General features: G+C 46.1%; 1 protein-coding gene across 1 annotated transcript in view; it reads right to left on the bottom strand.

Annotated features, from left to right (window-relative positions):
* Positions 1 to 12,046, bottom strand: part of LOC311121590 (dendritic cell-specific transmembrane protein-like) — a 53,469-nt gene extending 41,423 nt beyond the window's left edge. Inside the window, exons 1-3 of the mRNA XM_084196051.1 lie at positions 11,922 to 12,046; positions 3,997 to 4,654; positions 2,964 to 3,070 (exon numbers count right to left, since the gene is read on the bottom strand). Coding sequence (XP_084052177.1) covers positions 2,964 to 3,070; positions 3,997 to 4,654; positions 11,922 to 11,998 — 842 coding nt within the window. The 5' untranslated portion in view covers positions 11,999 to 12,046. The remainder of the gene's footprint in view (positions 1 to 2,963; positions 3,071 to 3,996; positions 4,655 to 11,921) is intronic.
* Between the last annotated feature and the right edge of the window lie 15,941 nt (positions 12,047 to 27,987).

The following is a 27,987-nucleotide window of genomic DNA, read 5'->3' as shown; positions in this document are numbered from 1 at the left end:
GTGAGATTGAGTCTGAGTAGTATCTGCATTGCTTCTCTTCCCTAGCAGTTGAAACTCAAACATAAAAAACAACCTAGCTTGTGAACAAAACAATGTAAATAGCCAAGAAACACACGGACAAAGTCTCTCTTTAGTAGACTTTCATTTCAAGTAAATAAATAAAAAATGTATGCCTGTGCGCAGCGCTTCTGAAAATGAATCTGTCATTCAGCTCTTCACGTGCGCACGCGCACAGCCCCCAGCCAGGCAGTGTTGCAGCGCGAGGCAGAAATACTTTGCACACTTTACAGTGTGCATTCTGTTTAGGCCAGGGAGATATAAACATATTCTGTAGAATACCATAGTAGCTAGCCATAGCCTTCTTCTTCTTCAGTAGTCCATTGTATCTGATGATGACTTCCACTTCTGAGTTAATGGTGATTTTTTTTTTGCAGTTGGTCTTAGCAAGTATTTCTGTGTGGGGCACATGGTCGCACCAAGTGATTCCCAGGATGTGCTTCAGGCATCCTATGTGGAATCGCTCTAGCTGCTTGTTGTGGCGGCTGTAAGTGACCCAAGCTTCACTGGGTGATGCAGATGGCTTGATAGATGGTGACTATGGTGTGGAGGTGGAGGTCCCTGTTTTGGAAGACCCTGCGTCTGAGTTTCCCAAAGGCAGCTGATGCTTGCTTGATCCTATTTTGAATTTTGAGGTCGATGCTGCAGTCCTCCGAGAGGACGCTGCCCAAGTATTTGAAGGACGGGACTATTGGCAGTGATTTGTGTTCAATGGTGAAGACAGGCATGGTGGGTGGAGGGCTGGATCTCCATTGGCAGACCACCTCTGTCTTGGTGGTGTTGATAGACAGTTCCATCCTGCTATAGACCCTCACAGCCGCTACAAGGACGGACTGAAGGTCTTCCGGAGTGTGGGCCACAAGAGCACAGTCATCAGCATGCTGCAGCTCAAGAACCCGCTCCGTCAAAACCTTGGTGGTTGCTTGGAGCCTCCGGATGTTGAATAGGCTTCCATCCAGCCAGAAGTCCCACTGCAACCCCGCTGCTGCTCTCAAGCTCCTTGTGGAGAAGCTTGGTGACACATAGGAGAAAGATGTTAAAGAGTACAGATGCCAGCACATACACCTGCCTCACACCGATGCTTACTCCAAAGGGCACTGACTCCTGCCCTCCTATGGCCACCCGAGCCAAAGAATTTTGGCAAATTTGTCCGGACAGCCAAATTTGAGTATAATACCCCATAGTAGTTCTCTGCTCACAGTGTCGAAGGCCTTGGCAAGGTCGACAAAGGCCATGAAAAGGTCTGGATGTTGTTCACGGCACTTCTCCTGGAGTTGTTGTGCCGTGAATATCATGTCGACCGTACTCCTGTTCTTTCTGAAGCCGCATTGTGACTCCGGCAGCAGTTCCTCTGTGATGTTGCTCACCAGCCTGTGTAGCATCACCTTGGCCAGGGCCTTGCTGGCAACAGCATAACACATCTTGGCTAGGGGAATACGGAGAGACATGAGTCTTTCACTTATTCCGACAGGTGTTTCGGTTAGGCTGAGTAAAAGGCTGTTCTTAATTGCCAGTCCCACACCGTGCTGATGTTGTTCACCCGGAGGGTAACCTTTCCAGAAGAAGGTGTAGTCTTCTCCCTCCTCTTTCAGAGAACCTTCATCCAGGAAACTTGTCTCACTCAGGGCAGCAATGTCAATGTTGTAGCGTCTTAGTTCTGCACCAATCAGAGCTGTTCTCCCATGGGGTCTATCGCTATTATCGTCAGTGTCCAAAAGAGTTCTGATGTTCCATGTCGCCAGTTTCAGGGGAATTATTTTCTTTAGTATTTTTCCACCGCTGAGTGGAACTCCCTATAGGTGCGGTAGCCTTTCCAGGATGGAGTGAGTGGGCAATATTTAGGCCACCTTTTCTAGGCCTCTCCCCAGCTGGGGTGAGCAGTGTGGCTCCTAAATAGAGCTGCTCAGTCACACAGGGGTCTGCCGAGAGCAGCTGCCACTCAAGTCCCAGCTGCTGGCGACCAATGGGAGCCCTGTCTGCAGGCCCGGAGCTGAGGTTTCGTGTGCCGGGAGTTGCTGTGGCATTTACATTGTCTGTAGGCTATCGATGTGTCCATACAGAGGCTTTGTACCGGCAACTCCCGGCACACAAAATCTCAGCTCCGGGCCTGCAGACAGGCTGGGAGCTAGTCAAATGTGCATTCTAATAGGCCTATTTGCCCAACATTGGAATGATATTCTAATATTATACATTTCCATAACCTAAATATTTACATATGCGATGCCTAGCCAGCCATATCATTGTTTGAAACCTTGACGTTTTACATCTTACCTTGCTTTTAATAGCCTAGAGACAGATTTCCTGATATGAAAACAGCATTTCTTATTCTACTGTCCAAAGGCAGTGAGGCACAATCCTATTGTTGCATCTTCAGATATTCCCTCGTTCTAAATTTGTACCATTAGGCTGTATATCCATCTCTGTAGCGTTATAAAAACCGCTCGCATCAGGTGCGTGTTTGAGAAATGGTGTTCTCCAGTAATGGTGTTCTCGCATAATAACATTCAAGCATATGGCCGAGACGAGTGAACACATTGCTGCACTTGTAATGTGAATAATTAATAGTTTATCAACTTTTAAGCTAATGTTGTGATCTGTTTCATCAGCCTTGTCTTTGTGTTTAAACATTTTAGTACGGAACCACTGTTGTATGCATTTGATATTTTTCTGGCCTATCGTCCTGCATCTGTCTCAATGTCTGTTCTGAACCTTCCCAAGCATTTTTCTTTATCGTCCCCGGGACGACTGGACGCCCTGCCTGCAGAGGATCGGGGGGTTGGGGTTAGGGTTGGGGTTAGGGTTAGGGTTAGGGTTAGGGTTAGGGTTGGGGTTAGGGTTAGGGTTAGGGTTGGGGTTAGGGTTAGCAGGTCTAGGACAAATAGATAACAGGCAGGTCGACCACAGACCTGGAGAGGAGCAGGGAGGGCTGGTGAAGACAATCCTCCTGAAATAGGGTGAAGGTGTAGGAGAAATCCCCCGAGCTGTGTCCCAATACGAAAGAGACAAACCCAACCTGATGAATGGGAAAGAGATAAAAAGAGAGATTGATGCCAGCCTTTGACCTAACCTAGCTAGCATTAGGGTTAGGGTTGTAGCTAGAATTAGGTTAGGGTTTAAACCGTCTCTAGAGGAGTATCTCATTAAAGTGTTACCAAGAGCTTCATCAGCCTATTAAAATCAAAAATTTCAAATAAAATAAAATCACATTTTATTAGTCACATGCGCCTAATACAACAGGTGTAGAACTTACAGTGAAATGCTTACTTACAAGCCCTTAACCAACAATGAAGCCTTAAGAAAATAGAATTAAGAAAAGATTTACTAAATAAAGTAAAGTAAAAAATAATATAATAACACAATGAGATAACAATAATGAGACTATATACAGGGGGTACTGGTACCGACATGACACTGTATGGTTTTCTGAACCTCCAAGCATGGCAACTCATGTTTAGGTACATCTTTAGGTTAATGCTGAATGGTTCCAGGTCTACTCACGTTTAGGTACATCTTTAGGTTAATGCTGAATGGTTCCAGGTCTACTCACGTTTAGGTTAATCTTTAGGTTAATGCTGAATGGTTCCAGGTCTACTCACGTTTAGGTACATCTTTAGGTTAATGCTGAATGGTTCCAGGTCTACTCACGTTTAGGTACATCTTTAGGTTAATGCTGAATGGTTCCAGGTCTACTCACGTTTAGGTACATCTTTAGGTTAATGCTGAATGGTTCCAGGTCTACTCACGTTTAGGTTAATCTTTAGGTTAATGCTGAATGGTTCCTGGTCTACTCACGTTTAGGTTAATCTTTAGGTTAATGCTGAATGGTTCCAGGTCTACTCACGTTTAGGTACATCTTTAGGTTAATGCTGAATGGTTCCAGGTCTACTCACGTTTAGGTTAATCTTTAGGTTAATGCTGAATGGTTCCAGGTCTACTCACCTTTGGGTACGTCTTTAGGTCAATGCGGACTGGTTCCAGTTCCAGAAGGTGTTTGTTGATAGTCAGAATGAGCCAGTAGAGCAGTGCGTCCAGGGAGATGAATAAGAGCCAGGGTAGGAGGTGGGTGAGCACTGGAACCAGGAACAAGAGAATGGTGTAGCCCTCTCTCTGTGTGAAGCGGGTGGAGGGGATAGAGTGGAACTGATCTGCCTCCTCTGAGCTCAGAGGGAGGAGGTGGGGCTTCCCCTCAGCTCTCTGCTGATCATCGTATCTAATAAACCTGCTGGTGATGAACTTGTTCTGGTACTTGAGGTTGAATAAGAATTTTCTGAGGAACAGGGTAGTGGTGATGATGACCAGGGTAACCCCTAGTAACGGGACTGCTCTCTGGAACACGGCCATCACCAGGTCAATGCTCTCCTCAGCGCTCTTCGCTGTGGTGTTCAGCATCCGGACAGCTTCCTGAAGTTTCACCGTCAGATCGTTGGACTCAACGCTGTGTCTGACGTTGGAGTTGATTTCGGATAATCCATCGAACTTCTTGAGCTTCTCGCCCACCCACCTCAGCAGTTTGACATAGTTATTTAATGGACTGAGATCCAACAACACTCTCTTCTCCAAGTTACACACCAGACTGCTGGACACCCCTCTGAGGTTTCTGTTGAATGAATGGATAAATAAATTGATGAATAAATGGATGGATGCATGGATTAATTAATTAATTCATTCATAAATTAATGAATTGATTGGACACTTTTAAAATACATATACAGTAAGCCCTGTTTATACCTGGAGCTAAAATGCGTCCTTTGTCCTAATCTTATCCACATTCTGATTGTGCCCAACTTTTTAGCCGTTGCATCTACACATGGTATTAAAATGTTTCTTGTCCTTCCACTGTTTCTGCATTGTGACCAGATTTCCCCGAATGCAAATTATTTGACAGATATTTTTTCAAAATAATTGCAGAGTTGTGATGTTTAACTCGTTCGACTTGTCTTGACCACATTGATCTGAATAAATAACTTTCATAGCTCTACAACAAAGAATGCCACCTACATACTTCCTTAAACCTAAAATAAAAAAAGAAGTCAAAAACATCCCCCTTGTTCTTAGCGAAAACATACTCTATTTAAATGGGCAAAATGTTGATTTGGAGCCTCACAAATGTGACACATTTTGACCATCACTAATGTCATGATATTTTTGGTAAAGTAGAAAAGGTAAAACATTTTGGGTTTCAAAAAATGATTGTAACTATATATAGACATAAAAATATGAAAAGGCTTGTTTATTCCCATTTCATGGATTCACAACAGATATCATCATATTGGTATTTCATGGATTCACATCAGATATCATCATATTGGTATTTCATGGATTCACATCAGATATCATCATATTCCCACTTCATGGATTCACATCAGATATCATCATATTCCCATTTCATGGATTCACATCAGATATCATCATATTCCCATTTCATGGATTCACATCAGATATCATCATATTCCCATTTCATGGATTCCCATCAGATATCATCATATTGGTATTCATGGATTCACATCAGATATCATCATATTCCCATTTCATGGATTCACATCAGATATCATCATATTCCCATTTCATGGATTCACATCAGATATCATCATATTCCCATTTCATGGATTCACATCAGATATCATCATATTCCCATTTCATGGATTCACATCAGATATCATCATATTCCATTACATTTACATTACATTTTAGTCATTTAGCAGACGCTCTTATCCAGAGCGACTTACAGGAGCAATTAGGGTTAAGTGCCTTGCTCAAGGGCACATTTACGTCATTTAGCAGACGCTCTTATCCAGAGCGACTCACCAATTGGTGCGTTCACCCTATACCTATTTCATGGATTCACATCAGATATCATCATATTCCCATTTCATGGATTCCCATCAGATATCATCATATTCCCATTTCATGGATTCCCATCAGATATCATCATATTCCCATTTCATGGATTCCCATCAGATATCATCATATTCCCATTTCATGGATTCCCATCAGATATCATCATATTCCCATTTTATGGATTCCCATCAGATATCATCATATTCCCATTTCATGGATTCCCATCAGATATCATCATATTCCCATTTCATGGATTCCCATCAGATATCATCATTCCCATTTCATGGATTCACATCAGATATCATCATATTCCCATTTCATGGATTCCCATCAGATATCATCATATTCCCATTTCATGGATTCCCATCAGATATCATCATATTCCCATTTCATGGATTCCCATCAGATATCATCATATTCCCATTTCATGGATTCACATCAGATATCATCATATTCCCATTTCATGGATTCCCATCAGATATCATCATATTCCCATTTCATGGATTCCCATCAGATATCATCATATTCCCATTTCATGGATTCACATCAGATATCATCATATTGGTATGTGGTTATTATACTTTTGTTGTGTATTAGATTTAACGGTGTGAAAATTATTTTTTTCTTAGACAAACATTTCCAGGTGAAAGCCAAACGTCATACGTTTCTGGGGGAAAGGGGGGACACCACTACATTATTCAAAAGATTGCCCTCTTCTTAGATGAATACAGCCATAGTGAAAACAGTGCAAAAGGGCTGTCACCTCAAGAGGACATACACTACCGGTCAAAAGTTTGGACACGCCTACTCATTCAAGGGTTTTTCTTTATTTTCATAATTTTCTACATTGTAGAATAATAGTGAAGACATCAAAACTATGAAATAACACATATGGAATCATGTAGTAACCAAAAAAGTGTTAAACAAATCAAAATGTATTTTATATTTGAGATTCTTCAAATAGCCACCCTTTGCCTTGATGACAGATTTGCACACTCTTGGCATTCTCTCAACCAGATTCATGAGGTAGTCACCTGGAATGCATTTAAATTAACAGGTGTTCCTTCTTAAAAGTTAATTTGTGGAATTTCTTTCCTTCTTAATGTGTTTGAGCCAATCAGTTGTGTTGTGACAAGGTAGGGGTGGTATACAGAAGATAGCCCTATTTGGTAAAAGACCAAGTCCATATTATGGCAAGAACAGCTCAAATAAGCAAAGAGAAACGACAGTCCATCATTACTTTAAGACATGAACGTCAGTCAATACGGAAAATATCAAGAACTTTAAACGTTTCCTCAAGTGCAGTCGCAAAAACCATCAAGCGCTATGATGAAACTGGCTCTCATGAGGACCGCCACAGGAATGGAAGACCCAGAGTTACCTCTGCTGCAGATGATAAGTTCATTAGAGTTACCAGCCTCAGAAATTGCAGCCCAAATAAATGCTTCACAGAGTTCAAGTCACAGACACATCTCAACATCAACTGTTCAGAGGAGACTGTGAATCAAGCCTTCGTGGTTGAATTGCTGCAACGAAACCACTACTAAAGGACACCAACAAGAAGAAGAGTCTTGCTTGGGCCAAGAAACATGAGCAATGGACATTAGACCGATGGAAATTTGTCCTTTGGTCTGGAGTCCAAATTTTAGATTTTTGGTTCCAACCACCGTGTCTTTGTGAGACGCGGTGTGGGTGAACGGATGATCTCCGCATGTGTATTTCCCACCGTAAAGCATGGAGGAGGAGGTGTTATGGTGTAGGGGTGCTTAGCTGGTGACACCGTCTGTGATTTATTTAGAATTCAAGGCACACTTAACCAGCTTGGCTACCACAGCATTCTGCAGCGAAACACCATCCCACCTGGTTTGTGCTTAGTGGGACTATCATTTGTTTTTCAATAGGACAATGATCCAACACACCTCCAGGCTGTGTAAAGGCTATTTTACCAAGAAGGAGAGTGATGGAGTGCCGCATCAGATTAACTGGCCTCCACAATCCCCCGACCTCAACCCAATTGAGATGGTTTGGGATGAGTCGGACGGCAGAGTGAAGGAAAAGCAGCCAACAAGTGCTCAGCATATGTGGTAACTCCTTCAAGACTGTTGGAAAAGCATTCCAGGTGAAGCTGGTTAAGAGAATGCCGGACTTCCCGCTTCCAGGAGTCGTCCAAACCGGGAGTTCTGGAACACCTCGGACTTCCCGCTTCCAGGGGTCGTCCAACCGGGAGTTCTGGAACACCTCGGACTTCCCGCTTCCAGGAGTCATCCAACCGGGAGTTCTGGAACACCTCGGACTTCCCGCTTCCAGGAGTCGTCCAACCGGGAGTTCTGGAACACCTCGGACTTCCCGCTTCCAGGGGTCGTCCAACCGGGAGTTCTGGAACACCTCGGACTTCCCGCTTCCAGGAGTCGTCCAACCGGGAGTTCTGGAACACCTCGGACTTCCCGCTTCCAGGGGTCGTCCAACCGGGAGTTCTGGAACACCTCGGACTTCCCGCTTCCAGGAGTCGTCCAACCGGGAGTTCTGGAACACCTCGGACATTTCAGTACAAAACATCCAACTAACTGATTGAAACATTTATCTATATGTAACATCAGATTAATCAATCAACCAATGTACATGCAAAAAAACAGATATTCAAAATTATAAAGTTGTGGAAAGGCACAAGTCAGGGGATGGATATAAAAAGATATCAAAGGCTTTCTCTATCCCTCGGAGCACAGTTAAGACCATTATTTAGAAGCCGTATGGCACCACCCAGACCCTGCATAGATCAGGCCGTCCCTCCAAACTGGATGACCGGACCACCCAGACCCTGCATAGATCAGGCCATCCCTCCAAACTGGATGACCGGACACCAACCAGACCCTGCATAGATCAGGCCGTCCCTCCAAACTGGATGACCGGACACCACCCAGACCCTGCATAGATCAGGCCGTCCCTCCAAACTGGATGACCGGGCACCACCCAGACCCTGCATAGATCAGGCCGTCCCTCCAAACTGGATGACCGGACACCACCCAGACCCTGCATAGATCAGGCCGTCCCTCCAAACTGGATGACCAGGCCACCCAGACCCTGCATAGATCAGGCCGTCCCTCCAAACTGGATGACCGGGCACCACCCAGACCCTGCATAGATCAGGCCGTCCCTCCAAACTGGATGACCGGGCCACCCAGACCCTGCATAGATTAGGCCGTCCCTCCAAACTGGATGACCGGACACCACTCAGACCCTGCATAGATCAGGCCGTCCCTCCAAACTGGATGACCGGACACCAACCAGACCCTCATAGATCAGGCCGTCCCTCCAAACTGGATGACCGGACACCACCCAGATCCTGCATAGATCAGGCCGTCCCTCCAAACTGGATGACCGGGCACCACCCAGATCCTGCATAGATCAGGCCGTCCCTCCAAACTGGATGACCGGGCACCACCCAGACCCTGCATAGATCAGGCCATCCCTCCAAACTGGATGACCGGGCACCACCCAGACCCTGCATAGATCAGGCCGTCCCTCCAAACTGGATGACCGGGCAAGGAGGAGACTGATCAGAGAGGCTACCAAGAAGCTAATGGCGACTTTGAAGGAGCTTCAGGCCTTTATGGCAAAGGCTGGTCAATGTGTGGATGTGACCACAATAGCGCTCCACAAATCTGGCCTCTATGGGTTGGTAGCAAGAATAAAACCACTCAAGTCTCGTTTGAGCTTTGCCAAAAAGCACATTGTAGATTCCGATGCCAAGTGGCAAAAGGTGCTGTGATCAGATGAGACCAACATTGAACTTTCTGGCCTGAACGCAAAACGATATGCCTAGCGAAAACACAATACATCTTTCCACACAAAGAACACCATGCCTACAGTAAAGCACGGCGGTGGCAGCATCCTGTTGTGGGGGTGTTTCTCTTCAGCAGGGACTGGAGCACTTGTCAGGATAGAAGGGAAAATGGACAGTGCAAAATACCAACAGATTCTTGAGGAGAACCTGCAGCCCTCTGCCAGGAAGTTGAAAATGGGAAGATGGTTCACGTTTCAACATGACAATGACCCAAAGCACACCGCCAAAGCAACCATACAGTGGCTGAAGGACAAGAAGGTGAATGTCCTTGAGTGGCCTAGTCAGAGCCCGACCTAAATCCCATCTAGAATCTGTGGAATGACTTGAAGAGTGCAGTCCATGAGCGGTCACCATGCAATTTGACTGAGCTTGAACAAGGAAGAATGGGCAAATATTGGACAGTCTAGGGGTGTAAAGGTAGTAGAGACGTATTCAAAGAGACTCATGGCTTTAATTCAAGCAAAAGGTGGTTCCACCAAGTATTAACTCAGGGGGGTGTTCACTTATCCAAATAGGGTCTTTTACAGTTTTAATTTAAAATAATTTGTAGAGTTTGTAACTTTTTTTTTTTTTTTGCACTTGGATATTGTGGGTTACTGTGTCTAAATAATGCCGGAAAAAGTAGGATTTGATGTGTTTTCATTTCAGGCTGTAGGCAACAAAAGGTGAACATTTTTAAATGGGGTGGTGACTTTCTATACCCACTGTATCTTTACCATAGTGTGATGATTGTACCTTTGTTATATTCAAAATATTGGGTACAAACATGTGCCATTATACTAGATTATCCAAACAGTACCATGTGAGATCATTATGTGGTTCTACATCTGCATTGCTGCTCTTGGGGTTTTAGGCTGTGTTTCTTTATAAGCACTTTGTGACATCTGCTGATTTAAAAAGGACTTTATAACTTCATTTTACCCCTACCTACATGTACAAATTACCTCGACTAACCCGTACCCCGCCCATTGACTTGGTACTGGTACCCCCTGTATATAGCCTCATTACTGTTATTTTATTGTGTATGTTTTAAAAAATATATATATATATTTTTTTACTTTAGTTTATTTGGTAAATATTTTCTGAACTCTATTTTCTTAAAACTGCATTGTTGGTTAAGGGCTTGTAAGTAAGCATTTCACGATAAGGTCTACACCTTTTGTATTCGGCGCATGTGACAAAAACATTTTGATTTGAAAGTACCACCACCCCTCCACTTAGTAACACAGTACAACCACCCCTCCACTTAGTAACACAGTACAACCACCCCTCCTCTTAGTAACACAGTACCACCACCCCTCCACTTAGTAACACAGTACCACCACCCCTCTACATAGTAACACAGTACCACCACCCCTCCACTTAGTAACACAGTACAACCACCCCTCCTCTTAGTAACACAGTACAACCACCCCTCCACTTAGTAACACAGTACCACCACCCCTCCTCTTAGTAACACAGTACCACCACCCCTCCACTTAGTAACACAGTACCACCACCCCTCCACTTAGTAACACAGTACCACCACCCCTCCACTTAGTAACACAGTACCACCACCCCTCCACTTAGTAACACAGTACCACCACCCCTCCACTTAGTAACACAGTACAACCACCCCTCCACTTAGTAACACAGTACAACCACCCCTTCAACTTAGTAACACAGTACCACCACCCCTCCACTTAGTAACACAGTACCACCACCCCTCCACTTAGTAACACAGTACAACCACCCCTCCTCTTAGTAACACAGTACCACCACCCCTCTACTTAGTAACACAGTACCACCACCCCTCTACATAGTAACACAGTACCACCACCCCTCCACTTAGTAACACAGTTCCAACACTCCTCCACTTAGTAACACAGTACCACCACCCTTCCACTTAGTAACACAGTACCACCACCCCTCCACTTAGTAACACAGTACCACCACCCCTCTACTTAGTAACACAGTACAACCACCCCTCCACTTAGTAACACAGTACCACCACCCCTCCACTTAGTAACACAGTACCACCACCCCTCCACTTAGTACATTTTGATTTGAATTTGACGTGTATTTTGATTTTTGTACCCCAGGGAACAATTTGTACCCTAACCGTACCCTTATTTCTAAGAGTGTAAGCCTAATAATCCTTACCCTAAGCCTAACCCCTTACCCTAACCCCCTTACCCTAACCCACCTTAAGGTGTTCTGGATGTTCCAGAGGAGCACCAGCCCAGTGCCAGCCGACAGTAGCAGGTTCCTGCCCTGCTTCATAGTGCAGGAGATGAGGAACAGCAAGAAGAAGCAGCGGACTCTCTTGGAGCAGAACAGGACAGCCGTCACCAGGAGGGAGCAGCAGCCTGAGATGGCTCCACACCCCACTAGGCTGTAGTCCAGAGAGAAGTAGAGGCCCAGTAAGAGGACCCCCCCAAGGCCAGGCTCAGGGTCAGGCAGGTGAGGAAGTGGAGGAGGATATGTCTCCAGCCCTTCCTGTGGTCCGAGGTGTAGAGCAGGACCATCATGGACCAGACCCGGACCAGAGCCAGTCTCAGCCTCTCAAGTCGGGATGGCATTGTAGTAGGAGGAGCAGGTTGAGGGTAAAATAATATTGAGAAATAAGTGTATCTTAAGTTCCAGTGGAGCTCTCCTCTTCACTCTGATGCTACCTCTCTTTGACTGTCTGACTGTCTGTCTAACCCTCTCTTTGACTGTCTGTCTGTCTAACCCTAACCCTCTCTCTGTCTGTCTGTCTGTCTGTCTAACCCTAACCCTCTCTCTGACTGTCTGACTGTTTGTCTGTCTAACCCTCTCTCTGTCTGTCAGACTGCTCCACTGTGTCTCTTGTTTAAAGGAACAGTATGTAAATCCCCTAACCACAATTGCAGTAATCTAATCACAGAAGCAGGTTTTGAAATGGCATGTCAAATCAAATCAAATCAAATGTTATTTGTCACATACACGTGTTTAGCAGATGTTATAGCGGGTGTAGCGAACTGCTTGTGCTTCTAGCTCCGACAGTGCAGTAATATCTAACAAGTAATATCTAACAATTTCACAACATATACCCAATACACACAAAACTAGTAAGGAATGGGATTTAAGAATATATACATATATGGACAAGCAATGACAGAGCGGCATGGACTAAGATACAGTAGAATATTATAGAATAGAATGCAGTATATACATATGAGATGAGTAGTGCAATATATGTGAACATTATTAAAGTGACTAGTGTTCCATTTCTTAAAGTGGCCAGTGATTTCAATAGGCAGCAGCAGCCTCTAATGTGCTAGTGATGGCTATTTAACAGTCTGATGGCCTTGAGATAGAAGCTGTTTTTCATTCTCTCGGTCCCAGCTTTGATGCTCCTGTACTGACTTCGCCTTCCGCTGCATCTTGCCCATGCCCCCCCCCCCTCTCCTTCACCCAAATTCAGACAGCTGATGTTCTGAAAGAGCTGCAAAATCTGGACCCCTACAAATCAGCTGGGCTAGACAATCTGGACCCTTTCTTTCTAAAATTAGCCGCCGAAATTGTCGCAACCCCTATTACTAGCCTGTTCAACCTCTCTTTTGTATCGTCTGAGATCCCCAGAGATTGGAAAGCTGCCGCGGTCATCCCCCTCTTCAAAGGGGGTGACACTCTAGATCCAAACTGTTACAGACCTATATCCATCCTGCCCTGCCTTACGAAAGTATTTGAAAGCCAAATTAACAAACAGATCACCGACCATTTCGAATCCCACCGTACCTTCTCCGCTATGCAATCTGGTTTCCGAGCTGGTCATGGGTGCACCTCAGCCACGCTCAAGGACCTAAATGATATTATAACCGCGATCGATAAAAGACAGTACTGTGCAGCCGTCTTCATCGACCTGGCCAAGGCTTTCGACTGTCAATCACCGCATTCTTATTGGCAGACTAAATAGCCTTGGTTTCGCAAATGACTGCCTCGCCTGGTTCACCAACTACTTCGCAGATAGAGTTCAATGTGTCAAATCGGAGGGCCTGTTGTCTGGAACTCTGGCAGTCTCTATGGGGGTGCCACAGGGTTCAATTCTTGGGCCGACTCTATTCTCTGTGTATATCAATGATGTCGCTCTTGTTGCTGGTGAATCTCAGATCCACCTCTACGCAGACGACACCATTTTGTATACATCTGGTCCTTCATTGGACCCTTTTTTTAACAAACCTCCAAATGAGCTTCAAATCCATACAACACTCCTTCCGTAACCTTCAACTGCTCTTAAACGCTAGTAAAACTAAATGCATGCTCTTCAATCGAACGCTGCTTGCACCCGCACGCCTGACTAGAATCACTACTCTCGGCGGGTCTGACTTAGAATATGTGGACAACTACAAATACCTAGGTGTCTGGTAAGACCGTAAACTCTCTTTCCAGACTCACATTAAGCATCTCCAATCCAAAGTTAAATCTAGAATCGGCTTCCTATTTCACAACAAAGCCTCCTTCACTCATGCTGCCAAACATGCCCTCGTAAAACTGACTATCCTACCGATCCTTGACTTCGGCGATGTCATTTACAAAATAGCCTCCAACACTCTACTCAGCAAATTGGATGTAGTCTAACACAGTGCCATCCGTTTTGTCACCAAAGCCCCATATACTACCCACCACTGTGACCTGTACGCTCTTGTTGGCTGGCCCTCACTACATATTCGTCGCCTAACCCACTGGCTCCAGGTCATCTATAAATCACTGCTAGGCAAATACCCGCCTTATCTTAGCTCATTGGTCACCATAGCAACACCCACCCATAGTATGCGCTCCAGCAGGTATATCTCACTGGTCATCCCCAAAGCCAACACCTCCTTTGGCCGTCATTCCTTCCAGTTCTCTGCTGCCAATGACTGGAACGAACTGCAAAAATCTCTGAAGCTGGAGACTCTTATCTCCCTCACTAACTTTAAGCATCAGTTGTCAGAGCACCTTACCGATCACTGCACCTGTACACAGCCCATCTGTAATTAGCCCACCCAACTACCCAGAGCATATGAGCGGAGTGGAGCGGGAGAGAGCGTGGAGCGTGAGCGGACGGATTTTGAACAGAGCGCAGAGCGGCATTTTTAAAAGGACGGAGCGTCGCCCTATGTCCCGCTCCAATTTCACTCGCTCACACCACGAGTCTGAAGCATGCTCAAGCCTAACCCAGAATCCATCTGTTTAATTTAATTTGTGTCGAGAGGAGCAGCAGCAGCAACAAGAGAAAAGGGTTGAGGAATTCAAAAGTGTATTCACTGCACGCAAATGCCCAACCATAACAAGGGAGAGAAAAAGAGAGCTGGATGTAGCATTTTTTGAAATGATTTTCATGGACTATGAACCGCTGAGTAAAGGAGAACGCGAAGGGATGCAACACTTCGCCAGCGCAGCTCAACCGGGCTACACCCCCCCCAAGAAACTATGATAAATCAGTACTTTACTGTCAAATTTACATCTGAGATGCCCCATTCACATGCTTCAGCTGGCGATCAAAAACGCCGTTAACGAGCACGACAACATTAATAGGCTGTTAGTGAAAGTCGGGCACCTGGTGAAAAGTGTACGCAAGAGCACAGAGGAAACCGACCAATTAGGTGTCCGCCCCACAAATGCCTGCGCCATTCGATGGAGCAGCCAGCTGCGGATGATTCAGTCGTTCATCCGGTTGTTCCAAAAAGACCCGTTATGGCAAAACAAACTCAAGTCTAACGTTGCTAACATCACCCTGAATCAAGTACGGCAGCTGACGCACCTTGTCAGTCTGCTGACACCACTACCAGATCTCACAGACAAAATGCAGAAGGAGCTGGGGAACCTGGGGATGATCCTCCCTGCTGTCACAGAAATCAAATCCCTGCTCACCGATTACACTCACGCTGCACTTCCAATGGGCATCGCTACTTTTGCAGAAACATTGGCAAACAACGTGTCAATTCGCTTTGGAATATACTATACTGATTAAACATCTAATTTTAGCGTCAGTGTTAGATCCCCGTTTCAAGACAGAATGGATAATCCGAGATGAGTCTGTATGCAACAAATTCGGGGAGATAAAGTAAGGCTGTGGTTTAAGCTAAAAGTGAAATACATGCAGATTTTGTTCCTTTTTTGGAGTGAGTGGGGGGCGATTTGAGTGGAGCGCGATGCAAACTGCGTTGAGCGCTGAGCGATAATGAGCGGACTGGCCTGATGTGGCTTTGAGCGGGGGGAGTGGAGGGGTGAACAGCTCCGTGAGCGCTGAGCGATAATGAGCGGACTGGCCTGATGTGGCTTTGAGCGGGGGGAGTGGAGGGGTGAACAGCTCCGTGAGCGCTGAGCGATAATGAGCGGACTGGCCTGATGTGGCTTTGGGCCGGGGGAGCGGAGGGGTGAACAGCTCCGTGAGCGCTGAGCGATAATGAGCGGACTGGCCTGATGTGGCTTTGAGCGGGGGGAGAGGAGGGGTGAACAGCTCCGTGAGCGCTGAGCGATAATGAGCGGACTGGCCTGATGTGGCTTTGAGCGGGGGGAGCGGAGGGGTGAACAGCTCCGTGAGCGCTGAGCGATAATGAGCGGACTGGCCTGATGTGGCTTTGAGCGGGGGGAGCGGAGGGGTGAACAGCTCCGTGAGCGCTGAGCGATAATGAGCGGACTGGCCTGATGTGGCTTTGAGCGGGGGGAGCGGAGGGGTGAACAGCTCTGTGAGCGTTGAGCGATAATGAGCGGACTGGCCTGATGTGGCTTTGGGCCGGGGGAGCGGAGGGGTGAACAGCTCCGTGAGCGCTGAGCGATAATGAGCGGACTGGCCTGATGTGGCTTTGGGCCGGGGGAGCGGAGGGGTGAACAGCTCCGTGAGCGCTGAGCGATAATGAGCGGACTGGCCTGATGTGGCTTTGAGCGGGGGGAGCGGAGGGGTGAACAGCTCCGTGAGCGCTGAGCGATAATGAGCGGACTGGCCTGATGTGGCTTTGAGCGGGGGGAGCGGAGGGGTGAACAGCTCCGTGAGCGCTGAGCGATAATGAGCGGACTGGCCTGATGTGGCTTTGAGCGGGGGGAGCGGAGGGGTGAACAGCTCCGTGAGCGCTGAGCGATAATGAGCGGACTGGCCTGATGTGGCTTTGAGCGGGGGGAGCGGAGGGGTGAACAGCTCCGTGAGCGCTGAGCGATAATGAGCGGTCTGGCCTGATGTGGCTTTGAGCGGGGGGAGCGGAGGGGTGAACAGCTCCGTGAGCGCTGAGCGATAATGAGCGGACTGGCCTGATGTGGCTTTGAGCGGGGGGAGCGGAGGGGTGAACAGCTCCGTGAGCGCTGAGCGATAATGAGCGGACTGGCCTGATGTGGCTTTGAGCGGGGGGAGCGGAGGGGTGAACAGCTCCGTGAGCGCTGAGCGATAATGAGCGGACTGGCCTGATGTGGCTTTGAGCGGGGGGAGCGGAGGGGTGAACAGCTCCGTGAGCGAGGAGCTGAGATTCTCACCGCTCCACTCCGCTCATATGCTCTTCAACCACCTCATCCCCATATTGTTATTTATTTTGCTAATTTGCACCCCAGTATCTCTATTTACACATCATCTTCTGCACATCTATCACTCCAGTGTTAATACTAATTGTAATTATTTTGCACTATGGCCTATTTATTGCCTTACCTCCATAACTTGCTACATTTGCACACACTGTATATATATTTTCTGTTGTGTTATTGACTGAACGTTTTGTTTATTCCATATGTAACTCTGTGTTGTTGTTTTTATCGCACTGCTTTGCTTTATCTTGGTCAGGTCGCAGTTGTAAATGAGAACTTGTTCTCAACTGGCTTACCTGGTTAAATAAAGGTTAATTAAACAAAATATATATATAAATAAATAGCGGGGTGAACAGGCAGCGGCTCGGGTGGTTGATGTCCTTGATGATCTTTTTGGCCTTCCTATGACATCAGGTGCTGTATGTGTCCTGGAGGGCGGGTAATTTGCCCCCGGTAATGTGTTTGGCAGACCGCACCACCCTTTAGATATCCCTGCGGTTGCAGGCGGTGCAGTTGCCGTACCAGGCGGTGATACAGCCCGACAGGATGCTCTCAATTGTGCATCTGTAAAGGTTTGTGAGGGTTTTAGGTGCCAAGCCAAATTTCTTCAGCCTCCCGAGGTTGAGGAGGCTCTGTTGCGCCTTCTTCACCACACTGTCTGCGTGGGTGGACCATTTCAGTTTGTCGGTGATGTGTACGCTAAGGAACTTGAAGCTTTCCACCTTCTCCACTGCGGTCCCGTCGATGTGGATAGGGGGGTGCACCCTCTGCTGTTTCCTGAAGTCCACGATCATCTCCTTTGTTTTGTTGATGTTGAGTGAGAGGTTATTTTCCTGGCACCACACTCCCAGAGCCCTCACCTCCTCCCTGTAGGCTGTCTCGTCATTGTTGGTAATCAAGCCTACTACTGTTGTGTTGTCTGCAAACTTGATGATTGAGTTGGAGGCGTGCTTGGCCACGCAGTCATGGCTGAACAGGGAGTACAGGAGGGGGCTGAGCACGGACCCTTGTGGGGCCCCAGTGTTGCGGATCAGCGAAGTGGAGATGTTGTTTCCTACCTTCACCACCTGGGGGCAGCCTGTCAGGAAGTTCAGGACCCAGTTGCCCATGGCGGGGTTCAGACCCAGGGCCTGGAGCTTAATGATGAGCTTGGAGGGTACTATGGTGTTGAATGCTGAGCTATAGTCAATGAGCATACTTACATAGGTATTCCTAACCCTAACCCTAACCCTAACCCATGGCGGGGTTCAGACCCAGGGCCTGGAGCTTAATGATGAGCTTGGAGGGTACTATGGTGTTGAAGGCTGAGCTATAGTCAATGAGCATCCTTACATAGGTATTCCTAACCCTAACCCTAACCCTAACCCATGGCGGGGTTCAGACCCAGGGCCTGGAGCTTAGTGATGAGCTTGGAGGGTACTATGGTGTTGAAGGCTGAGCTATAGTCAATGAGCATACTTACATAGGTATTCCTAACCCTAACCCTAACCCTAACCCATGGTGGGGTTCAGACCCAGGGCCTGGAGCTTAATGATGAGCTTGGAGGGTACTATGGTGTTGAAGGCTGAGCTATAGTCAATGAGCATCCTTACATAGGTATTCCTAACCCTAACCCTAACCCTAACCCATGGCGGGGTTCAGACCCAGGGCCTGGAGCTTAATGATGAGCTTGGAGGGTACTATGGTGTTGAAGGCTGAGCTATAGTCAATGAGCATCCTTACATAGGTATTCCTAACCCTAACCCTAACCCTAACCCATGGCGGGGTTCAGACCCAGGGCCTGGAGCTTAATGATGAGCTTGGAGGGTACTATGGTGTTGAATGCTGAGCTATAGTCAATGAGCATCCTTACATAGGTATTCCTAACCCTAACCCTAACCCTAACCCATGGCGGGGTTCAGACCCAGGGCCTGGAGCTTAGTGATGAGCTTGGAGGGTACTATGGTGTTGAAGGCTGAGCTATAGTCAATGAGCATACTTACATAGGTATTCCTAATCCTAACCCTAACCCTAACCCTAACCCATGGCGGGGTTCAGACCCAGGGCCTGGAGATTAATGATGAGCTTGGAGGGTACTATGGTGTTGAATGCTGAGCTATAGTCAATGAGCATACTTACATAGGTATTCCTAACCCTAACCCTAACCCTAACCCATGGCGGGGTTCAGACCCAGGGCCCTGAGCTTAATGATGAGCTTGGAGGGTACTATGGTGTTGAAGGCTGAGCTATAGTCAATGAGCATACTTACATAGGTATTCCTAACCCTAACCCTAACCCTAACCCTAACCCATGGCGGGGTTCAGACCCCGGGCCTGGAGATTAATGATGAGCTTGGAGGGTACTATGGTGTTGAATGCTGAGCTATAGTCAATGAGCATACTTACATAGGTATTCCTAACCCTAACCCTAACCCTAACCCATGGCGGGGTTCAGACCCAGGGCCCTGAGCTTAATGATGAGCTTGGAGGGTACTATGGTGTTGAAGGCTGAGCTATAGTCAATGAGCATACTTACATAGGTATTCCTAACCCTAACCCTAACCCTAACCCATGGCGGGGTTCAGACCCAGGGCCTGGAGCTTAATGATGAGCTTGGAGGGTACTATGGTGTTGAAGGCTGAGCTATAGTCAATGAGCATACTTACATAGGTATTCCTAACCCTAACCCTAACCCTAACCCATGGCGGGGTTCAGACCCAGGGCCTGGAGCTTAATGATGAGCTTGGAGGGTACTATGGTGTTGAATGCTGAGCTATAGTCAATGAGCATACTTACATAGGTATTCCTAACCCTAACCCTAACCCTAACCCATGGCGGGGTTCAGACCCAGGGCCCTGAGCTTAATGATGAGCTTGGAGGGTACTATGGTGTTGAAGGCTGAGCTATAGTCAATGAGCATACTTACATAGGTATTCCTAACCCTAACCCTAACCCTAACCCTAACCCATGGCGGGGTTCAGACCCAGGGCCTGGAGATTAATGATGAGCTTGGAGGGTACTATGGTGTTGAATGCTGAGCTATAGTCAATGAGCATACTTACATAGGTATTCCTAACCCTAACCCTAACCCTAACCCATGGCGGGGTTCAGACCCAGGGCCCTGAGCTTAATGATGAGCTTGGAGGGTACTATGGTGTTGAAGGCTGAGCTATAGTCAATGAGCATACTTACATAGGTATTCCTAACCCTAACCCTAACCCTAACCCATGGCGGGGTTCAGACCCAGGGCCTGGAGCTTAATGATGAGCTTGGAGGGTACTATGGTGTTGAAGGCTGAGCTATAGTCAATGAGCATACTTACATAGGTATTCCTAACCCTAACCCTAACCCTAACCCATGGCGGGGTTCAGACCCAGGGCCTGGAGCTTAATGATGAGCTTGGAGGGTACTATGGTGTTGAATGCTGAGCTATAGTCAATGAGCATACTTACATAGGAATGCTGTAAAGATGTGTGTGATGGTCTGTTGTGTAATGCTGTAATGGTTTGTGATTGGATGACTTGGTTTGGTTCCAACTTCAAGACACGCAGAGAAAAGCATGTGTTGACAACTGATAACTTATTTAGAGAAATGCTGCTTCCTTATTTGTATGACAAATCAACTTTAGATGAGTAGCCTTTATCATTCCTTCTGTAGTGTCTACGGACAACAAACTGTAATCTAATGATATACAGGCTAGTTCACAAAGAAACACAAAAAGTAGGAAATTAATTAAAAATTTCTCAAAACAAGAAACAATGTAACAAAAATATATTGTGGCATTTACCTATTTCCAGATGGCATATGACTCCCTCCTTGTATGACAAATAGTGGTTTATTTCTGTCATAAAAGTGAAGAGCAGAAAGTTCATTGTAGGGTATGCAACCCTTGACTCTCTCATTCATCTACAACTCTATCAACCCATGGGATACTTTTTTCTTTATTTTATAATTTCCTTTATCACAATATTAAAATAAAATATACCTGCAACAAGAGCTGGGCAAAAGATACATCACCATGTAACTTGTTACAAATACAAGATACTAAAAAGACCAATGTATCAAACTAAAATTCAAAATAATTGTTCTATGTATTGTAGCTAGATAAAATACCTGTATTTTGTATGAAACAATAATCCAAATCTAAAACACCTTTTCAAGTATATGTAACCGGTGTGAAATGGCTAGCTAGTTAGCGGTGCGCGCTAGTAGCATTTCAATCGGTGACGTCACTCGCTCTGAGACCTTGAAGTAGTTGTTTCCCTTGCTCTGCAAGGGCCGCGGCTTTTGTGGAGCGACGGGTAACGGTGCTTCGAGGGTGACTGTTGTCGATGTGTGCAGAGGGTCCCTGGTTCAAGCCCAGGTAGGGACGGTGTCACAACGGCTGATGTAGATGTGGTGAAGGAGTCAAACGCAGACACAGAAGCTAAGTCCAATACTTTACTGAACACGACCAAAAATATACAAAACACTGGCCTCAAAACAAACAAGAGGCGGACGATGCGCAACAATTCGCAAAAGGCTAGTATACCAAGGCGCACGAAAACAGTACAGTGCGACGACAGGGAAAACAACAAACAAACAACGAGCCGACCTGATGACAGGCGAACAATAACACACAACACAAGACTAACCAAACGAGAAAATTATAGGAGACATAATTAACCAAACAGGAAACAGGTGTACACAATCAGACAAAACCAAACAGACAACAAAAACATCAAACGGTGATAGCTAGTACTCCGGGGACGACGACCGCCGAAGCCTGCCCGAACAAGGAGGAGGAGCAGCCTCGGCCGAAACCGTGACAGACGGAAGAAACACTGTTTCATATACACCTTCACTACAACAACATTCTCAGTAATGGGAACATAAAACGTTTTACTTGCTATGACTTTGATATGTGGTTGTTTATCTACCTTGGTTGAATGTAAGACGCTCTGAATAAGAATGCTAAATGACCAAAATGTTAATGTCAAAATGTACAAATGCAAAGCACACTGGGTGTTATTATTGGCCTTGTTTTAGTGGCAGAGCTCATTAAAATAATACCCAGCATGCTTTGCAAGTGTTCATTTAAACATTTAAATGTTGGTCATTTAACAGACACTCTTTTCACACCATAAAACCAGCAGACTACTGACACCAATGCAGGATGAAAGGTATTGAACAGTATTTAATATTTCGACAATACAAATGACAGGTCTCGAAGTATCTTGTTACAAAATACATTGGATTGTAGTTCAGGCCAGTGTTACACAAATGACAAAATACTCAAAAGTCATTCAAAAGTTACTAAATACAGTATGCATTTCAAATACAATTACAGACCTGTTGTATCTACAGTTACAGACCTGTTGTATCTACAGTTACAGACCTGTTGTATCTACAGTTACAGACCTGTTGTATCTACAGTTACAGACCTGTTGTATCTACAGTTACAGACCTGTTGTATCTACAGTTACAGACCTGTTGTATCTACAGTTACAGACCTGATGTATCTACAGTTACAGACCTGTTGTATCTACAGTTACAGACCTGTTGTATCTACAGTTACAGACCTGTTGTATCTACAGTTACAGACCTGATGTATCTACAGTTACAGACCTGTTGTATCTACAGTTACAGACCTGTTGTATCTACAGTTACAGACCTGTTGTATCTACAGTTACAGACCTGTTGTATCTACAGTTACAGACCTGTTGTATCTACAGTTACAGACCTGATGTATCTACAGTTACAGACCTGTTGTATCTACAGTTACAGACCTGTTGTATCTACAGTTACAGACCTGTTGTATCTACAGTTACAGACCTGTTGTATCTACAGTTACAGACCTGATGTATCTACAGTTACAGACCTGTTGTATCTACAGTTACAGACCTGTTGTATCTACAGTTACAGACCTGTTGTATCTACAGTTACAGACCTGATGTATCTACAGTTACAGACCTGTTGTATCTACAGTTACAGACCTGTTGTATCTACAGTTACAGACCTGTTGTATCTACAGTTACAGACCTGTTGTATCTACAGTTACAGACCTGTTGTATCTACAGTTACAGACCTGATGTATCTACAGTTACAGACCTGTTGTATCTACAGTTACAGACCTGTTGTATCTACAGTTACAGACCTGTTGTATCTACAGTTACAGACCTGATGTATCTACAGTTACAGACCTGTTGTATCTACAGTTACAGACCTGTTGTATCTACAGTTACAGACCTGTTGTATCTACAGTTACAGACCTGTTGTATCTACAGTTACAGACCTGTTGTATCTACAGTTACAGACCTGTTGTATCTACAGTTACAGACCTGTTGTATCTACAGTTACAGACCTGTTGGATCTACAGTTACAGACCTGTTGTATCTACAGTTACAGACCTGTTGTATCTACAGTTACAGACCTGTTGTATCTACAGTTACAGACCTGTTGTATCTACAGTTACAGACCTGTTGTATCTACAGTTACAGACCTGTTGGATCTACAGTTACAGACCTGTTGTATCTACAGTTACAGACCTGTTGTATCTACAGTTACAGACCTGATGTATCTACAGTTACAGACCTGTTGTATCTACAGTTACAGACTTGTTGTATCTACAGTTACAGACCTGTTGTATCTACAGTTTGAATGTTCAAGGCATGACAGGGACCCATCTTTATCTCACAGTTGTTTTCAACTTGGTAACGCTGCAATGCACCAGAAAGAGGAAGGATGTACAGAATCGGCACACACAGCCGAAAAAACCCTTGCTGGAAACCAATATGTCACAAAATGTCGTCATAATATATGAATGAACCCTTAAACCTGTGTTTCCAAACCATCCATACTAAAACACCAACTACAATGAATTCTAGCTAACTAACTGGCTGAATAAGTTGACGACGTAATCACTCAAACTGTCAAAACTAACCCAACACTTTACACAACGTTAGACACGGACACAATTTATCTGCTTGGCGTGTTAACACACTGATGGTTTGTTGTAACCGAGTATTGGTGCTAAACCGTGTTATTGGAGGCTGGCATGCTAGTTGGCTTTGGAGTCATTGGATTCGGTGCCCTGGACGGTTTTCACGGAAGAATACTGTACCAAGTTGCTAGCTGAATAAACTAAGTTATTCTATTCCTAGAAACATTGAACCGCTGTAGTTTACAACAATTATAATTTCTAAAGTGGAAGTTGGGAGAGTTATATTTGAGTGTTTCAGTGAAACGTAAGTGAGGGAGGCCCCGCTCTCTCGCTTTCCCAGATGTTTAGTTCGTTTCACTCCGATCTCCTTTACATTATTGTAGCCTTCTTCTGTAGCCTGTCAACTATGTGTCTGTCTAACACACCCCCCCCATGAAATGTTTTTGTCCCACTGGCTATCATAAATTGGATGCACCAATTTGTAAGTTGCTCTGGATGAGAGCGTCTGCTAAATGATTAAAATGTAAATCTAGTGTGTATATAGGAATAGAGCTTAACTCTTCAGTGTATTTGTTTTGTTTTTGAGGGGGTGGATCAGCTTTAATATTGCATACATATTGTGGCTTCTATCAATGTAATTGTCTGCATCATTTCCAATCCCCTTATATATTTATTTATAAATATATTATTCTAACTCTTCAGTGTTAGTTGTGGCTGGCTGACTGAGTGTACAGGATGCATTCCTGGCTGGGTGGTGAGGAGGAAGGGTGGGTGGGGGGGTGGGGTGCGTTCCTCCTTGTCTGGGTCAGTGGACCACTGCCACCCCTCCACTTAGTAACACAGTACCAACCCCTCCACTTAGTGACACAGTACCACCACCCCTCCACTTAGTAACACAATACAACCACCCCTCCACTTAGTAACACAGTACCACCACCCCTCCACTTAGTAACACAGTACCACCACCCCTCCACTTAGTAACACAGTACAACCACCCCTCTACATAGTAACACAGTACAACCACCCCTCCACTTAGTAACACAGTACCACCACCCCTCCACTTAGTAACACAGTACCACCACCCCTCCACTTAGTAACACAGGACCACCACCCCTCTACTTAGTAACACAGTACAACCACCCTTCCACTTAGTAACACAGTACCACCACCCCTCCACTTAGTAACACAGTACCACCACCCCTCCACTTAGTGACACAGTACCACCACCCCTCCACTTAGTAACACAGTACCACCACCCCTCCACTTAGTGACACAGTACCACCACCCCTCCTCTTAGTAACACAGTACAACCACCCCTCCTCTTAGTAACACAGTACAACCACCCCTCCACTTAGTAACACAGTACAACCACCCCTCCACTTAGTAACACAGTACCACCACCCCTCCACTTAGTAACACAGTACAACCACCCCTCTACATAGTAACACAGTACAACCACCCCTCCACTTAGTAACACAGTACCACCACCCCTCCACTTAGTAACACAGTACCACCACCCCTCCACTTAGTAACACAGGACCACCACCCCTCTACTTAGTAACACAGTACAACCACCCTTCCACTTAGTAACACAGTACCACCACCCCTCCACTTAGTAACACAGTACCACCACCCCTCCACTTAGTGACACAGTACCACCACCCCTCCACTTAGTAACACAGTACCACCACCCCTCCACTTAGTGACACAGTACCACCACCCCTCCTCTTAGTAACACAGTACAACCACCCCTCCTCTTAGTAACACAGTACAACCACCCCTCCACTTAGTAACACAGTACCACCACTCCTCCACTTAGTAACACAGTACCACCACCCCTCCACTTAGTAACACAGTCCCACCACCCCTCCACTTAGTAACACAGTACCACCACTCCTCCACTTAGTAACACAGTACCACCACCCCTCCACTTAGTAACACAGTACCACCACCCCTCCACTTAGTAACACAGTAGACACCACCCCTCCACTTAGTAACACAGTACCACCACCCCTCCTCTTAGTAACACAGTACAACCACCCCTCCACTTAGTAACACAGTACCACAGCCCCTCCACTTAGCAACACAGTACCACCACCCCTCTACATAGTAACACAGTACAACCACCCCTCCACTTAGTAACACAGTACAACCACCCCTCCACTTAGTAACACAGTACAACCACCCCTCCACTTAGTAACATAGGACCACCACCCCTCCACTTAGTAACATAGGACCACCACCCCTCCACTTAGTAACACAGTACCACCACCTATCCACTTAGTAACACAGTACAACCACCCCTCCACTTAGTAACACAGTACAACCACCCCTCCACTTAGTAACACAGTACCACCACCCCTCCACTTAGTAACACAGTACCACCACCCCTCCACTTAGTAACACAGTACCACCACCCCTCCACTTAGTAACACAGTACCACCACCCCTCCACTTAGTAACATAGTACCACCACCCCTCCACTTAGTAACACAGTACCACCACCCCTCCACTTAGTAACACAGTACCACCACCCCTCCACTTAGTAACACAGTACCACCACCCCTCCACTTAGTAACACAGTACCACCACCCCTCCACTTAGTAACATAGTACCACCACCCCTCCACTTAGTAACACAGTACCACCACCCCTCCACTTAGTAACACAGTACCACCACCCCTCCACTTAGTAACATAGTACCACCACCCCTCCACTTAGTAACACAGTACCACCACCCCTCCACTTAGTAACATAGTACCACCACCCCTCCACTTAGTAACACAGTACCACCACCCCTCCACTTAGTAACACAGTACCACCACCCCTCCACTTAGTAACACAGTACCACCACCCCTCCACTTAGTAACATAGTACCACCACCCCTCTACATAGTAACACAGTACCACCACCCCTCCACTTAGTAACACAGTACAACCACCCCTCCACTTAGTAACACAGTAACACCACCCCTCCACTTAGTAACACAGTACCACCACCCCTCCACTTAGTAACATAGTACCACCACCCCTCCACTTAGTAACACAGTACCACCACCCCTCCACTTAGTAACACAGTACCACCACCCCTCCACTTAGTAACATAGTACCACCACCCCTCTACATAGTAACACAGTACCACCACCCCTCTACTTACTAACACAGTACCACCACCCCTCCACTTAGTGACACAGTACCACCACCCCTCTACTTAGTAACACAGTACCACCACCCCTCCACTTAGTAACACAGTACCACCACCCCTCCACTTAGTAACACAGTACCACCACCCCTCCACTTAGCAACACAGTACAACCACCCCTCCACTTAGTAACACAGTACAACCACCCCTCCACCTAGTAACACAGTACCACCACCCCACCACTTAGTAACACAGTACAACCACCCCTCCACTTAGTAACACAGTACCACAGCCCCTCCACTTAGTAACACAGTACCACCACCCCTCTACATAGTAACACAGTACAACCACCCCTCCACTTAGTAACACAGTACCACCACCCCTCCACTTAGTAACACAGTACCACCACCCCTCCACTTAGTAACACAGTACCACCACCCCTCCACTTAGTAACATAGTACAACCACCCCTCCACCTAGTAACACAGTACCACCACCCCACCACTTAGTAACACAGTACAACCACCCCTCCACTTAGTAACACAGTACCACAGCCCCTCCACTTAGTAACACAGTACCACCACCCCTCTACATAGTAACACAGTACAACCACCCCTCCACTTAGTAACACAGTACCACCACCCCTCCACTTAGTAACACAGTACCACCACCCCTCCACTTAGTAACACAGTACCACCACCCCTCCACTTAGTAACACA

The sequence above is a fragment of the Coregonus lavaretus genome (assembly GCF_964263955.1).
Source record: "Coregonus lavaretus genome assembly, contig: HAP1_SCAFFOLD_154, whole genome shotgun sequence".
Classification (NCBI taxonomy): Eukaryota; Metazoa; Chordata; class Actinopteri; order Salmoniformes; family Salmonidae; genus Coregonus; species Coregonus lavaretus.
Note: the sequence above shows the minus strand (reverse complement) of the source record. Positions and strands in the feature narration are given on the sequence as shown.